General features: G+C 37.9%; 1 protein-coding gene across 1 annotated transcript; it reads right to left on the bottom strand.

Annotated features, from left to right (window-relative positions):
* Positions 1–1,791: 1,791 nt before the first annotated feature.
* On the bottom strand, positions 1,792–17,853 carry mIF2 (mitochondrial translation initiation factor 2). The gene is made up of 15 exons (XM_068763005.1): positions 17,711–17,853; positions 17,488–17,629; positions 16,560–16,680; positions 15,820–15,983; positions 14,696–14,876; positions 13,638–13,814; positions 12,478–12,527; positions 11,763–11,977; positions 10,278–10,356; positions 7,531–7,656; positions 6,109–6,334; positions 4,944–5,065; positions 4,146–4,329; positions 2,571–2,711; positions 1,792–1,997 (listed from the first exon to the last, which is right to left on the bottom strand). The coding sequence occupies exons 1-15, from the start codon at positions 17,734–17,736 to the stop codon at positions 1,825–1,827; spliced, it is 2,127 nt and encodes a 708-aa protein (XP_068619106.1). The 5' UTR covers positions 17,737–17,853; the 3' UTR covers positions 1,792–1,824.
* Positions 17,854–18,078: the final 225 nt, after the last annotated feature.

Consider the following 18,078-nt stretch of genomic DNA (forward strand, 5'->3'; position numbering starts at 1 on the left):
TTTGTGACATTCCCTGTGCTTTTTAAAATATATGAATTTTCAACCCCTATTTGTCGATGTAGATCCTATCAAATCTCTGGCAGACTCCTGGGTGTCGACTAGGACCACTTTGGGAACCAAATTGTGAGGTGTTAAAAATATGTGAAATACATATAATTATGGGCAGCTTTTAATTGATTATAAATTGGTGTAATATACATAATTCAACTTTTAATAAATTAAAAATTGTAAATTAATACGATTTTAATAATAATAATATCGGATACATTGTATTTATTGTACTACCCCCCAAGACTTATTTATCTATTACGTTTTCATGTATTTAAGTTTTAGAGTTAAAGGAATTAGTTCCTTTAAAAGTTACTAGGTGCCGCTGTACGCGGGGCGGCGGGTGTTCTTTGTTCAAAACTAGTGAGACACAAATTATGAGCCTATCGAGTTAATATTTAATAGACGATTCTCTTTATAATGTTGCAGTTTTATTTCTACCCTATAGTTGTAAGTGCCTCTCTTTAAATATTCCAAATTCAAAATATCTGGTATTTTTTTTGCAAACGCACTGGCTTAGAGTAGAAGTTATTGGCATGTGGCATTCTGAAAAAAAGAAGTTATTGGGACATATTTCAGAGAGACTTACTCTGAAATCCAAATACATGTAATTTGTAAATAGTTGTTAGAGCTTCTTGCTGACAAATGAGCTATAGTCACCCTGTAAAAATATTCCAAATTTAAAATACCTGACACTTTTCTGTGAAGGTAGTGAACGACGAAAGAGGTATATTCGTTGGGCGGAGTGAAAGGGATGCTTGTGGATGATGATTTACTTTTGAAGCGTCGACATTTGTAAAGATGTGTTTACATGTGGTGCCCATGTAACTTAAAATTGTATATAGCGTGATTGATGTTAAATCTTTAAGCTTTGAAATGAACTCTGAAACTTATTTTTTTTTGTATTGAAATATGACAGGATAACTTCTGGCAATATAGTCCTCCCCGTCGAACCAAGAAGGTTTCTGGCGAAGGTCGAGAGTTTGATCTGATGTCTCGAAGCGATATTTCCAGCGACCAGTGGTGTACCAAGAACTTTTGCCGCCCGGGGCGATCTCCAGTTTGCCGCCCCTTCTATTATAAGTCAATCAAATAGTGGTTTTTTTTTATAAATTAATACACATAAATAAATTATTAAGTTATTTAATCAATATTAATTAATACAGAGTAAATTTTTTTAGACATATGTGTATGCACTCGTAAACATATTTATATAATATCTACTCTTCTTTCTAGCTTTCATACTAGAAAAATCGTGTATAATGCTCTCAAAATTAAAATTTGTAATTTATTGTTCTGTTGGCAATATTGCAAGAGTTTTTGGTCTTAATTGACTCATTGTAGAACGAAGATAATTTTTTATCAACTTCGATTTTGAAAAGCTTCTTTCGCAACTACCGACACTGATTGAAATTGTTAAAAAAATTCTTAACAAAATTACAATGTTGGGAACAGAATTTTAATTTATTATTCAAGAAAGAAAATAAATATGAAATGAATATGTTGCTTTTTACAACTATAAGTAAATTTAAAAAATGCCGCCCCAAGGTAAGTGCCGCCCGGTGCGGACCGCACCCACCGCCCCCCCCTAGGTACGCCACTGCCAGCGACAGTCTGTGATGTAAGTTCGGGGTGATATATATCACACACACATTTATATATGTATATATATGTATATATATATATATATATATGTGTGTGTGTGTGTGTGATACAATAAGAAAAGAAATAATTTCTGTTCACTATAATTTATTAATTCTAATTGACTACTACGACTCAGAATCCAGGATCCCAAGTGGTCTGGTCAGTTGCGTCGATCATCTGGTAACACACGACCGTGTCCCCGGGCTTCATTTCGAATGTGGGATCGTCGAAACGCAGCCCGCATTCCATGTCGCGTTTGATCGTGTTCACTTCCTCCTTCAAGTGTTTCATGGAAGCCAGCTTACCTGCAAATGATCGCTCATTTGTAACTTTACTTAGCTGCGGTGGTAGAGTTCTAGAGGTACGTACACACGTATACTCTTTACAGTAACAATCATGATCATCAGTCAGCTGATAAACGCCCACTGCAAGGCAAAAGCCTCGTGGAATTCTTTCTAGGGCCTGTAGATATTAAGGTAGTAACACCTCGAAATCCTAAGTAGAAGTGTGTACATTCATACGATTTTCGCCCGTATTTATACCGTTGTAATGAACAATTATGCGGACTTCCCCTTTTCGATGCGCCGCTGACGACAGCGACATCTCGCGACGTGACTATATCATCGGTCCAGTTTGTAGGACTACCCACGCCGCGTCTACAGGATCGTGGTCACCAGCTTTCGTCTCCAACGCCCATCTCTAGCCATGTACCCCGCTCAATGCAGTTTTAAATGAGCAATTCTTCGAACTACACGGTTGACCTTGGTTTTTCTGCGGATTTCATATCTGATGCCATAGTTCGCAGGGTGTATTTTGATTATATTGTAGCTGGTGGATTGAAATAAACAAAAGGGTAGAAGTGGGGGGGATTAAGGTACCTTCGAACACGACTTCGGAGCCCCGCAGGACTCTGTACAGCGCAGCCCGAGACAAGGAGCCTCTCACGCATCGGCATCCTGCTACCGGCACCTTGCGCTTGCCTTCTGACACCATGAACTGCTGAAGCACGTTAGCCTCTCCTGTTGAAAAGTAAAATAACCTTTTATTTTTTCTCTAACTCTTTCTTATACTCTTTCCCCCCATCCTTTTTTAGGGACAGGGATATAAACCTTCCTATTTTCTCCCTCTCTGTCTCCTTCATATTTTCTATCATTCTTACAGCATTCATTTATATTACACACAGGCATCGCCTCCCATCTTTCACCACATTTCTTGTGACACGGTGTTGTACAAAACCGCAAGGTATTGTGGCTCTCTTTCTCCTCCAAAAGGGAAGCGATGCTGCCACAAGTAATGCTCCTATCCATTTCACAACTCTAAATCATACACGGGACAGCAAGTGATTGCATGCACCACGATCTAGTCCACCGCTGGGTCACAGATGAACGAGGGACTCCCTTTGAGCTTAAAACTATACAGGTACTCTGAGAATCCTCAGTGAACCAGACACGTGTCTAGTGCTCCACTGTGCGCAGTGCACCCACCCACAGACCGTCCCGGCGTTCTGTAAGAACTTACTTATTGTCGAAGCCTTAATATTCTATTATTCGACTTCTTCCTCTTTTGTTGTCTAGAAATATCAAAGGTTTTGGTTCGTCTACCAGATCGTGGTCGCTACTGGGTAATCTTTCATTGGATTAACCTTTGTATATTTCTCATAAAACAAAAATATTGAGCCGGCATTCTTTGATAAGGCGTTAATAATGCAACTAAATCTTTATTAACAAGCCCTTCATTTAAATAATGTTATTTTAAATACAACTATAATACGTAAATTACTTGTACATTTAAAAAAAGTAGCCATGTAAACGCGTCTTTATTTCTCCACAGTCGATACCTATAGAAAGTGCGGTTGAAAAGGGGATATGTTATCTCTGTTTAGCGAACATATACAAATACAATTACGTAAGAAAAGGATCAATATTTAGCCACTTCCGCACATGCAGTGGTAGTTGTGCAATAAAATGCACCGCCCGCCAGCCCGCTGATAAATGCGTATGCGGCAAACAATGCGAATCACACAACTGCCACCGCCAAATTACTCAACACGTGTTGTGCCAAACACAGACTCTGTGTTTGGCACTAATCGGTGTAACATTACTCTTGAAGATGCCCCGTGGAGGGGTGAAACACGTGTAAATAAATACAATTACTTAAAAAAATATTATGCCTTAGTGCGAAGAGGTGACAAGGGGAGACGAGCGGGATAATTCTGAGAAAAATTGTAGTACCTTGGCGCCCGTCATGTATATGTACGAGTATATATATATATATTCATATCAGATGATTTAAAAACTCTTGGTTAATATTAACTAAATTTTTGTAAGATTATTTTATTATAATTTTCAAAGGAAATGAAAGGGGGAGGTCGCAGAAAAGGTCACCTGACTTCGAAGGGGGGGACCTTAAACACAGAAAATTTATTGTCACGTATTTTAAAGCACCCAACTGACCAATTAATTCCTCCTCCTGTCTCTTTGGTATCCTGACGTTGATCTCCTCCTTGACGTCGTCCACCAGCCGGTAGATCACGTTGTGAAGCTTTATCGGGATGTCCTTCTTTTTGGCTTCAACCGCGAGAGCGGGTGGGCAGACTACGTTGAAGGCGTATATTACCGCATCGAAAGCCTGTGCGATCTGGGACCAAAATTAATTTATAATTAATATAACAAGTATACCTCCCCCAAGATTTCAAATAACAAATGGAAACGGCATGAATAACTTATTATATCCTCTTTGCTGGTGGAAGTTCTTCGCTACGTCTGTCGTTCCATGATGTCCACTCCAGAACTTCAAAGCCTGCTTACTTCTTCAATCAGCTGAGCTTTGCCTGTTACCTTAGTTCTTCTATGAATATCCTCATTTCTGATTCCATAGAGAAATCCTGAACATAGCCCTCTCCATGGACCAATCAGCAAGTGTGAGCTTGCCGATAAGGTCCGAAGTATGTGACCACGTTTCTATGCTGAATATCATCACTGGTGATAAGCATTGGCAGTGAGAGATAAGCTCTTTTACTTTATATAGTTGGTAATATTGCGTAAGTGGTTTATGATACGCAAAAGTAAAGCCGCGTTTACATACACCGTTGTTTAAACATAATAATTGTCGATCACGACGTACTCCACTAGACAAGAGAAGTACTAAGTTGGGGGGAGAAAATTGTACTTACCGTACCGTGCATACGATTACATTGTGACAACACTTCATGTGAACTCAGCCTAGAGTTGTGGAACTTGGTTTAAACAAACCTCGAGGTCGTTGGGGATGACCTGCCCCACGCCGTAGTGCACGAGGTCAAGTCTCACGCGCTGGTGCTCGTCGTACGTCTCCAGGATGTCCAGGATCGCCTCCACGGATCCGTCCACGTCACCTGATAAATAATTTTTTCTGGTGACGACGGTAGGGGGTACATCGCTCGTGTAAAAGCTGTTATGGCCGAAAGATTCTCAAGTGACGACCAAGAACCACTAGCCGTGGCGACGATATGCTCATCACTGGGTGAACTGAAGACATAGTCAAGGTTTCGAAAAATCACTGAATCATCGTGGCCATCTTTGTGGGAGGTAATGTAATTATTGGCAAGATTTTCCACCCCCTGATCTTTGCCATGTTTATTCAGGAAATCTGACTGCGAGGGCACAGACATATATCAACACCAAATGATCAAGCCTGAAGGTATAATAATGCAGTGTTGTTTTTTTATGGCCTTCCTTCAAGAAGACTTGTTCCCACTGTCGTATTGGGGGAATGGTTTCATTTATTTCCTTATTTCCTATTTCTTCTTTCACAGTATCTTTTGTTGTTTTTCTTTCCTTTCATCGTTCATAAAATTTCCACTTTTTGGGATTGTTATTCCTGCAGTGTTGTCGCAAGCACGCAGTTCAAATTTAATATAACTCTAGATAGAACGCAACGGTAGAATAATACAAAAAGAAGAGAGTAGAAGATAATAGAAGAATATAGGGCTACCGAGAACACTATACCGCACCATAGGTATGCGCGGCGAGATGCAAAGAGGTGACTTTTTGCTGTTCTTTTCAAACCATCTCTTACGGCTACTGCTCTTTTTTTCCAAAAGCCTATTGGAAATCTATAGGAGTGGCCTATGTCCAACTGTGGACATGGCTGAATAACAATGATGATAATGTCATCTTATATTATAGAGAAATTAGGAATAGAGAACATTAGAAGCGGAGAGACTTCTCTATTGTAAATTAAATGAAAGTGACAAGGTGATAATGACGGCGCTCTTGGTTTCTCACTCACTCTCTCTCTCTCTCTCTTCGGGCCTCATTGCCAAACTCATAATTGTTCAATGAGGAACGAGGAAGTTCTGGACTTCTCTGAGAGATTAAGGAATGAGGATTTTCACCAAACAATAACAAGAAGACATGTCTTGTAGTCAGATAGTACCTTTCACTAGGACACTGAGGGTGGGGTGATCATCCTGCTGGAACTGCTTCTGCCGCGGTCCGTCGGGTCGCAATCGCATGCGTCCCATCGCCCTCTTGCGTGCTAACGCCTCCTTATACTGTGCACGGTGTTCCGCCTCCTTGGCCGCGATCACCTCCAGGTCTTCCATCTGCTTTTCCTTCATTCGCTGATTATGGCGCCATTTCATTACCTCGTTGGCACGTTTCTGTAATAGATACTTCTAGTGATTACCTTCACCTGGGATTGAAATGTTTTAAGGTTCTATAACACTGCCATTTACATAGATTCTTTTTTGTTCTTTTTCAGTCTTTGGACCCCCAGTGCTTGGCACAGCCCTCACGGAGTCAGTAGAAGCGGCGTGGGTAGACCTCCTACTAGGGCATAGGTCATACTAAGTGCATTAACGTGCCGATATTTGGGACAGGTCTGTCTTGCGGTGGTTGTCCATCAGCTTACATGATGATTATGGTGATAGAAATGTCATAATCATCATTTTATTTATTATGTGACAAATAAAGCAGTTTTTAGGGGAGGCTTATCAGTCTATCGGCCGTCACGATGATGAAAGCTGTCTGATTGATAATATAATAGGTGCTGATGCAGACGTTTGGAAAAAGGATAATGAAGTATAGCGGACAGTCCCACTACGTCGGACTGTCCTGTCCGTGGCGGCAACATGCGCGTCCTAGCGCATTGACGTTAGTCAGCAGCCCGGATCCCCGGTCGCTCGGCGCGCGCTTCTCACCACACTCTCAGCCCGACCGCACATCAGCGCACGCGCAAGCGCGCCGCAATAAACTCTCGCTCCGACGCGCCTACCTTTGTATAGTGGTTGTGTGAACAATAAATCTCAATTCTCAATTGCATCCGTTTATTTCATTTCACCACCACCACAGAACTATTTAGGGTTACTATAACACAGTGATTTTTGGTGATGACTTATGGTTTTGAAGTGTAGTCGTTTACAATGGTCCTTATAGAAAAGCTAAAGGTCACCCAAGAGTTAAAGATAAACATTGTCACAAAGCTATGAGGTAGTTTATACACAAGTAGAAATAAGTTATAAGAAAACAAAAATTTTAAATAGTACACAGTGATTTCAAAAAATTGTGACAAAGACAGAAAGACGTTGTTTGAAAGGATTATGAATAAACGAAAAGGGATAATAAAAGATGATGTTTAGAACGAAAGAAGAGTGTCAATAAAACAAACATTGAATAAATGATTTCGAAATAAAAGTCCTAAATTTTAGGATAGGGGGTGAAAGGTCCTCTAAAAAGGGACAATAATAAAAAAAAGGTGATGAAGAGAGCTCTGCTCGGTCTTTCGTCATGATTACCCATGAGTTTTATATTGTAATATAGAATTATGATGATTCAATAGTAAAAATTTTTAGTTAACCTCGGAGCTGACTTCGAGCACGGTGTCACCAGCAGCTGGAAGCTCACGCCAGCCCAGCACCGACACGGGGCTCGAGGGCGGAGCCTCCTGTACCGCTCGTCCCTCCGCTGACTGCAGCATGCGTACCTGCATAACAAACATAACAAACAATTTAGAGAATGCAAGTATGCTGAACGCTTAAAGCAAACTATATTACCAAAGAAAAACGCTATGTATGTATAAGCCCTTATAGTGTTTTGTTACATATGTAAAAGCTTTCAAGGTATGAATGTATAGTTCATTTGTTAGCAAATGCCTTTTACAACTATTTCCAATTACCCTAATATAGTGATTACTGTGAAATATGTTACATTAATTTATTTTATTTATCAGAATACGATGCGCCAATAACTTATGACATTAAAAAGTTTAATGTGTAATAATATAATTTTTAAAATTTATTATCAATGAAATCTTTGATTTTTGGATAAGGTATACCCACACATTAATTGACAGTAAATGAGCTGCGCATTCGCCGATTTAAAGCTTTACACCAAGAATTATCATCTTATAAAATGACCATTAAAACTATGCATTTGACATTTCGCTATGAACTTCGTGCATTTGACAGATTGCTATGAACTCTGCGCGTTTAATAGCTCGCTATGAACTTCATGCGTTTGATAGTTTGCTATAAACATCGTGCGTTTGACAGTTCGCTATGAACTCTGCGCGTTTAATAGCTCGCTATGAACTTTGTGCGTTTGACAGTTCGCTATGAACTCTGCGCGTTTAATAGCTCGCTATGAACTTTGTGCGTTTGACAGTTCGCTATGAACTCTGCGCGTTTAATAGCTCGCTATGAACTTTGTGCGTTTGACAGTTCGCTATGAACTCTGCGCGTTTAATAGCTCGCTATGAACTCTGCGCGTTTAATAGCTCGCTATGAACTTTGTGCGTTTGACAGTTCGCTATGAACTCTGCGCGTTTAATAGCTCGCTGTGAACTTTGTGCGTTTGACAGTTCGCTATGAACTCTGCGCGTTTAATAGCTCGCTGTGAACTTTGTGCGTTTGACAGTTCGCTATGAACTCTGCGCGTTTAATAGCTCGCTATGAACTTTGTGCGTTTGACAGTTCGCTATGAACTCTGCGCGTTTAATAGCTCGCTATGAACTTTGTGCGTTTGACAGTTCGCTATGAACTCTGCGCGTTTAATAGCTCGCTGTGAACTTTGTGCGTTTGACAGTTCGCTATGAACTCTGCGCGTTTAATAGCTCGCTATGAACTTTGTGCGTTTGACAGTTCGCTATGAACTCTGCGCGTTTAATAGCTCGCTGTGAACTTTGTGCGTTTGACAGTTCGCTATGAACTCTGCGCGTTTAATAGCTCGCTATGAACTCTGCGCGTTTAATAGCTCGCTATGAACTTTGTGCGTTTGACAGTTCGCTATGAACTCTGCGCGTTTAATAGCTCGCTATGAACTTTGTGCGTTTGACAGTTCGCTATGAACTCTGCGCGTTTAATAGCTCGCTGTGAACTTTGTGCGTTTGACAGTTCGCTATGAACTCTGCGCGTTTAATAGCTCGCTATGAACTTTGTGCGTTTGACAGTTCGCTATGAACTCTGCGCGTTTAATAGCTCGCTATGAACTTTGTGCGTTTGACAGTTCGCTATGAACTCTGCGCGTTTAATAGCTCGCTGTGAACTTTGTGCGTTTGACAGTTCGCTATGAACTCTGCGCGTTTAATAGCTCGCTATGAACTTTGTGCGTTTGACAGTTCGCTATGAACTCTGCGCGTTTAATAGCTCGCTATGAACTTTGTGCGTTTGACAGTTCGCTATGAACTCTGCGCGTTTAATAGCTCGCTATGAACTTTGTGCGTTTGACAGTTCGCTATGAACTCTGCGCGTTTAATAGCTCGCTATGAACTTTGTGCGTTTGACAGTTCGCTATGAACTCTGCGCGTTTAATAGCTCGCTATGAACTTTGTGCGTTTGACAGTTCGCTATGAACTCTGCGCGTTTAATAGCTCGCTATGAACTCTGCGCGTTTAATAGCTCGCTATGAACTTTGTGCGTTTGACAGTTCTCTATGAACTTAGTGATTTTGACAGTTCGCTATGAACTCTGCGCGTTTAATAGCTCGCTATGAACTTTGTGCGTTTGACAGTTCGCTATGAACTCTGCGCGTTTAATAGCTCGCTATGAACTTTGTGCGTTTGACAGTTCGCTATGAACTCTGCGCGTTTAATAGCTCGCTATGAACTCTGCGCGTTTAATAGCTCGCTATGAACTTTGTGCGTTTGACAGTTCGCTATGAACTCTGCGCGATTAATAGCTCGCTATGAACTTTGTGCGTTTGACAGTTCGCTATGAACTCTGCGCGTTTAATAGCTCGCTATGAACTTTGTGCGTTTGACAGTTCTCTATGAACTTAGTGATTTTGACAGATCGCTATGAACTCTGCGCGTTTAATAGCTCGCTAGGAACTTTGTGCGTTTGACAGTTCGCTATGAACTCTGCGCGTTTAATAGCTCGCTATGAACTTTGTGCGTTTGACAGTTCTCTATGAACTTAGTGATTTTGACAGATCGCAATAAACTTCAAACGATTGACAGTTCGCTGCAAATATACGTCACTTAACAGCTGCAAAGGTCGATATTTACTGATGGCAACTTTAATTTATTTTTATAATAGAACAGCAGTAATAGCTTACGGCAGTACAAAGTCTATCTGATACAGATAATAAATTAATAAATATATTTACCTTAGCCCACCCTGTTCCCGCGACCAACACGCAGCCTCGTCGCAGTGTGCCTCTCTGAACCAACACCGTTGCTTGTTTACTGTGAACATTCAACAACAACAATCGATACATTCATGTCGATATCCACAAAATAAATTAGACCAGCGGCAGAGGAATAGGAATTGCGATCATATGTCGCAGATTCAATTCCCTGGATACAGTCTTATAAAATATAGGATTGTCACTGTTCACAAACAAGTTTCCAGAGGATGAACAGCAGCGTTATTGGTGAAATATTTGATCTCTGTATCACCTGATGTTAGGCGATGACGAGATCTATGATGTACATGCTTGCCTAGAAGAAACTTATTTACTCTTACGTAAGAAAAGGTCCAATATTTAGCGACTTCCGCACATGCAGTGGTATTCTTGCAACTAAGTTCACCGCCCGCTGATAAATGCGTATGCGGCAAACAATGCGAATTACACAACCGCCATCGTCAAATCACTCAACACATGTTTCACCCCTCCACGGGGTGTCTTCAGGAGTTATATTACACCGATTAGTGCCAAGCTCAGAGACTCTGTACTGTAAGCATTTATCAGCGGTCTGGCGGGCGGTGCACTTTGTTGCACGACTACCACTGCATGTGCGGAAGTCGCTAAATATTGGACCTTTTCTTACTTAGGATGGACTTCCACAAGGTAACGCCTGATTTCATTAAAAACTTATTTACTCTTGTTTAGAAAACTCCTAAGTTATAACTGGCTGTAAACAACGAGCAGTAAGTTGCTGTTTATTACTTTGATAATGTCAACCTGCGTTCGCTAGGCCTATGGATTTTAGTGAATGTCTTTGAGGTAATATTATTATATAATTATTAAATCTTTGCTTTCTTTTCTTTCTTATTTAACTTACATAAGCAGGTATATTTTATTTAATTTTATGATTATTATACTACTACTGCACATTAAAACATATTATTTACAAATCATATATGAAAAATAGTGACAAATGATAAGTAGAATTAATAAAAATAAACACGCTACGCCTGAATTTTGACTTAAAAAATATTACAAATCTTTCGTATGCCTGAGTGTACATATATATATAAAGTCACACAATATACATTAGACATTCCATTTCCTAGTTTTAAATCTAAAATTTAAAGTATATTATTAAATAAATCTTATTATAGCATTCAATAGATTTTACTAGATATAAATGTATGGAATTTGGTTAGTTGACTCATTTACATGGTTGATATTATAATGTACATATTAAAAATTATTACATTTTATTTTAAAGAGCAACTGTTGAGTTTCCTTCCGGCTCACAACAGATCAGCGTTCCAAGCAGATGATAGCTTATTGCCTATAATGTTAAAATAATCGACGATTTAAAAGCACATATAAATGCCAATTCTATAGATATTATGAATTTTTAAAAATAACTTTAGTAGTTTTGTTTAAGAATTTGTTGTTACAAAATATTGTCACACTCACCCGAGCCTTGGATCTACTTGTGCTTCAATCACAACACCCTCGACGTAGCCCCCAGGGTCCGCTTTCAAGTCCATCAGATGCGCTTGAAGGGTTAGCGCTTCCACCAGGGTATCCAAGTGCATTTTTCGGAGCGCTGACACCTGCACCGCCTGTACCTCACCACCTAGAGCTTCGCATACGACACCGTGCTGCGCTAGAGCTCGCAGAGTACGCTCCTATCGACAAGTGTTATGTGACAATAAGAATTATTTTTTTTGGTCGATATTTCAGCCCATAGAAACCTACTACAATACAGACATCGCCCAGGGATACCTATGGTAGGGATATACCATAATGTACACAGAGGACGCTGCTGCCCATCTTCTAGAAACTTCTATGTGAGCTGAGGCAATGCTAATTTTAGCTCTCTCTCTCTCTCTTTTCTCTATCTATTCCGTTTGGAAGAGTATGAATTATATAAGATTGTATCCTGAGAATCGAACCCAAGACCTGCGATCTGGAAAGTTCACTGGACTAACTGGACCAATGCTACGCACAATTAATTTTAATATGTACTAATCCAATTTAAGAAAACTCTTTTTCTTACTATATAATCGTGAGGTTATATTTTATTTTTAAAAGAATTTATTGGCCTATTCCATCACTTACAATTAAGTGACACTATATTACGTTTTCTAATTTATTGTTATTAAAAATATATAAGAGGCATACCTACAATGTTCACACCGGGCTTGTCGATTTTATTGATGGCCACCAAAATAGGAACTAGAACAAAGAAATTAATAAATAAGGGTTTTGTAACACTAGATTAGTAGGCTAGATTAGCTGACAACAACTATTGCATATTTATCTTAACGCTTTATGTTTCGTTATATTTATGTACATTTATAAGTGTGCATGCCTTATAAGACAAGTGTGTTACCGGTGATGATTTAGAAAATTGAAATGTGATCACTTTAAAACTCATTAATAAAACGAGTCAATTCTTTATAAGATCACATCTGCTATAAGATTCGTAGAAGAAAGAAGCAAGTCAATTGTTTTTCTGTGACCTTACATTTTAAGCAAAGACAGATCCCATGTTTGGAGGGCTAAACTCAGATGCCGAGTTCGAGATTTGAAAGAACTTGAAAGAAGAAGACTCGAGACCAGGATAAAATTAATAAAATAAAAAGAGACATGAATAAATTGAAAAATAAAAAAACTCGATAAGGTGCTTTTAGAGTTAACAATGTCAAGTTTTTATAATTACGTTTTATGAGACCACTTCCTATTCCATATTGATATCCTCAGGTTGTACCACAGTACGATGCATCTTGCGATCGCATATGGAGTCTCATTGGTGTAATACATCCACGTGTTCATGTGTCGTAATATTGCTACCACCACATGATGGACACTGTTTTACAACCCAAGGGTGTCTGTTGTCAACGATGACCGCCTCACCCTTTAGCCCCTGATCCTCGTGGATGGTGAGCATCCTTGAACTTCTGTACTGTAGCCTTGGCTAATGAGAACTTATTTAGCATCTTGGGTATGAGTTAGATACAGGATGTTAAATTAATGTGAAATTGCGATCAGGGAATGTAGATGAGAGAAGAAAGGCGATAAGGCTTCTTTCATAAGAATCAAATGAGGTAATGTTGAACATGTGAAGGCATAAAATATTTTGTGAAGGAAGGAAGAAGTAAGTAAATGAAAATGGTTGCCAAAAACATAAGTCATTAAAAACCATGTAAGGAAACATTCGAGATTTTCATGATACCCTGGAAGACAGGGTTATGTGGCATTCCTATCAACTAAAAACCACTCGGTGGTCGCTTTATGTGAGGAACCCGATATGGCACCTAAGTTTCATCAGGTTTTATTTCTTACCATTAGCTTCCCGGGCCATCCGGATGGACTCCACCGTCTGTTCCATGACCCCATCATCAGCAGCAACAACCAGCACCACGACATCCGTAGCGCAAGCACCTCGCGCTCTCATCGCAGTGAAGGCTGCATGTCCAGGAGTATCCAAGAACGTCACTGTCTCCCCCGTTTTCAGCTTCACTGTTACAGTAGCGAAATACACATTTTAATATTATTTATACAGGATGGTTGGTTATATGTATAACATGTTTAAAAGGGTGAATGTATAGTTCATCTGCTGTCAATTAATGTTTAGTACACCAGGTATCTAAAAATATGATAATGATAATATAACAAGTAAAAGTGTTTTAAAAATGAAGATTACTGCAAATTAAAATTAATTATTGTTTACTATATATCTCTGTAGACTGTAATGCCAGAAGATATTGGCCTGTTACATTAGAATTGAAAATATAAAATAAATGCAACTTGTTTCAAAGTTACCACTTTATATAGGATGATTGGAAATAGGTGTAAAAGCTTAAAGCCTTTTAAAAATCATTTGTACCCAAATTATAAAATACTTTTGCAAAATAAAATTTTCCTTTACTTTGTGATGAATAGATCAATTGAAGACCTTTATAAAATAAACTCTGAATCTATCCATACAAAGTGCCTTGGAGAGGGAGATATGGAGAGAGATTGCGACAAAGGAGAAGGAGAAATGGAGAAGTAATGCAGAGAACAGTGCGAGACGAGACATCTCGAAATAAAATAGAGAAGGACTGTGAAAGTATCTGTGCAAGATGGTTCGACTAAGAGCAAGTGAAAAGGCGAGGAACTGTGAGAGGAACCGTGCAAGACACCTCCACCAAGAGAAAATGACATAGGAGATGGACTCCGAAGGACCATGCAAGACAACTGTATCAAGAGCAAACGACAAAACAATCGTGCAATATGAAAAGAAGTATTACAAAGGTAATGAAACTGTATATAAATCACCAGTCTACCATTATACTGTCACAAGGTATAAGTGCAAATGTCTTAGGTTTCTGGTGTTAAAAAGAGACAGCTATATTTACCTTCAAAAGCTCCGATGTGTTGAGTAATACCACCAAACTCTTGGTCAACAACAGCGGTGTCCCTCAGAGCGTCTAGTAGCGTGGTCTTGCCGTGGTCTACATGCCCCATCACACACACCACTGGCGGACGAGGGCGAAGATCCGAAGGCGGCGATGGAGGTGCCGGGACTGCATCTTTGTTCTGTTGCAACCAAAACCAAATAACTTTGCTGCGAGTTTCTCTTACATGATTTATTTTAGACTAAAAGATTCCATATTGTACATATAGTATCCTTTAGTTGGGGTGTACATAATAGCTTTGTTATATACCCACAGTTGGGAAAGTTTATTCAAGCCTATTCTCCATAAGCAATACATATAAGTAAATGATGAATATACAAAAGGCAGCGAATTACACTAGATTAGAAAGTAAATAAAGAATGAAGAAAAAGAGAGAAACAAAGATGGGCTTGTTATATATTTCTCTAAGCTTCAGGACATAAAAAAATTACCTCTTTTGTGGACAACTGTACATAATTTTACTACACACCCTTTGAAATATCTCCAAGTAAAAGATAAATTTAATTTATCGATATTGTATATACTTTTTGTTTATTTATTTCTTCATCTATTTTATTTTTAACTATAACCTGCAAGGTGTTATAGTTGTGGAGAAGAAGCAAGAAGAAACTCAACAACAACACATCTTTTAATGAAGTTTAACTTTACAGATTTATACATATACACTTTATCAGGTATAGCCTAAATGAAATCAAAATAATCAAGCAACATCACTACCAAGGATTCTTGTAATTTAAATATTAGTTTATTGAATAATAAACCTTTCCCATGGATTTACCTTTAATATGTGTTTTTAATTTTGGAGTCTCTGAATAATAATTCGAAAGAAATTCTTCTAACAAAATTTTAAAAAGAACTTTTTACAGCATAAACAATTTCTAAGTGATAATACAGTATTAAAAATAATTATAAGTGATCACAAAAAATCCATCCAAGTTTGTTGTGTGCTCCTCGCTAATCTGGATATGTTAGAAATCCCCACAACTTTAAGTTAGACAATTCAACTTGTTCAAATAAATGAGATTTTGACCACCATTCTCACATAGAATTAACAAAAACCCTACCTTCTCTTCCTCTTCAACATCATCAGGCCTTGGTACAATTTTGAAGCGGAAACCCAATATTTTGATAACTTCTCTGACAATTTGTGGGTCATGTATTATAGTTTTTTCAGTGTAGAAAGTTTCTTGGTTCTTGTCGGCAAACTCCAATGCCTTGAAAACTTGGTCTGAAATAACCATACAAAGTATGTAAAAATTACGAAGATGGTAACTATTATACATTCATATATAATATTTAAAGTGCTTTGTTATTATTTAACATAGTTTCAGGATTTATTTCAAACCATAGACGCCCACTGCAAGGCATAGGTCTCCACCAGATATACTATAATTGCCACCTGGCAGACGTGTTGGTGAACGCACTGTGGCATTATGGTACACGGAGAATGCTGCGGCTAATCTTCTGGAAACTTGTTTTTTAGCCGTACCAATCCCATATAACTAATGCTCAAAGTGTGAATAATATAGCATTGTCTCCAAGGTTGTAACATTGTGTCCAACTCACGACCTACTATCACAAGTCTGAGTCCTCGTCTAGTTCCTTTCAAATTAGGCTGTTGGCTGTTTTCCACCCCTTACATTACCAAAAAAAAAAAATTTTATCACTATAAATAAGAGAAAGTCTTCATATTTAACAATAATTATCCAATTGAATCAAAAAATGCTTAAAAATTTTTCACACCAAAAGATATTTATAGTAGATGATTGTAAATTCCTTTAAACATTTAAATAAAATTACATACCAACATCCTTCTTCACTACATCAGCTATATCCTGTACAGTCATATTTCTCCATATTCCCACAACTTCTGATCCTGCCTTAGGCGAGTACCTGATCACACGCCTACCCAAGTTCTCTACAGCCTGTAAACATAAAAATTTCTTTCTTACATCTATATACAAAAATGAATCCTTATTTCCTTTGGTCATATGACATAACTTGGAAAATCCAATGATTGTTTAGCAAACTTAAAATCAATAAAGTTTTGACTTTGAAAAAATCAGTACCTACAAATAAATACAGCGGACTTATCACAGACTAATGCAATCTAAGCAAGAGATAACACATATTTCTTAGACTTCACTTTGGTGAGTGAACTGTCTGGAATATGGTGTAAACTTTCAACATCTTGTCCAAGGATGAGGACAGATAGAAGGAAGGGATTAGATAATGATAGTCAGTTCCAACTTAGGCTTCGGAGTAATCACTGCTCACACACAGATCCGCATTGGTTGCGAGCTTTATACAGATCAGATTCAGATTATGCATTTGAAACCTTCATAGTATTATGTTATGTTGAGATATTAAATGACAGCTCAAGTTTATTTTAATTCCTATCAAATTAGGCTCTTCTGGCATTCTTCTTTTGACATATATAAGTAATCACTATAGGTTATTAGAAGAGGTTAAATATGTAAATAAACCAATAAAGTCATTCTATAAAGCATCCACCATACTTAGGAGTTTGAAGGCTTATAGATCAAAGGCCTTCAAAGGACCAACTCTAAAAGAATGATCAATTTTTAGTGTCACCTCAAACTTGGTGAAGTTAAATTATTATTATTTACATTATACATTAAAACAGTAGTGACTGATACTGTATGTCATATTTGTTTGGTGTAAATACTCATAAATTAGTTAATTTTTTCTTTAAGCTGTGTGTGTATTACCTTTTCTTCAGCGGTTTTTCTTTTTTTATTGCAAACAGCTGATATTGAAACTTGTCGAATCCAATGTTGGTCTTTAAATAAAATCCTTCTACTATTTTTTATTTGAGCTAAATTTTCGTTCTTAATTAGTCCGAATGGCAATCTAAAAATATATTAAGTAAAGCAATTAACGTATATATTTGTTGTACACTTTTTATAATTTATAATTTACATTTTTACTAACCTTTTAAATAAAATTGTTCTATACATTTTGTGTATTCAAGTCATTGAAATCATGACATAATATAATTAACCAATTCTTTTATTAAGACTTACTTAAAAATATTATTCTTAGTCCATATAATAGTGATAAGGTTAAGAACATCAAAACTTAATTCATATTTTGTTACTTTTGTTATCGTTGTAACAACATAACCTCTCTGCTACTTTATTACTTTTACTGACAGTTGATTAATAAAATCGTATAATCTTTTTAATTGTTACTAAGCACAGATCGTACTTTTCTGCCACCTAAATAATTGATATATTTCCTATCATTTACTATCCACAGTACTTATTTAGTTAATGTTAAATGTCGTTAGTACAGAAAAT

This window comes from Battus philenor, unplaced genomic scaffold (assembly GCF_028537555.1).
Source record: "Battus philenor isolate CCGP_79_NKW_IND1 unplaced genomic scaffold, ilBatPhil1.0.hap1 SCAF_17, whole genome shotgun sequence".
NCBI lineage: Eukaryota > Metazoa > Arthropoda > Insecta > Lepidoptera > Papilionidae > Battus > Battus philenor.

Bases quoted from the DNA above. Each gene is read 5' to 3' on its own strand.
- mIF2 (XM_068763005.1), bottom strand. From the start codon at position 17,736: ATGTATAGAACAATTTTATTTAAAAG. The intron at 15,984-16,559 runs GTATGTAATTTT...TGGTTATTTCAG, and splicing joins TGTAGTGAAGAAGGATGTTG to ACCAAGTTTTCAAGGCATTG. The intron at 14,877-15,819 runs GTAGGGTTTTTG...TGGTTGCAACAG, and splicing joins ATGTTGAAGAGGAAGAGAAG to AACAAAGATGCAGTCCCGGC.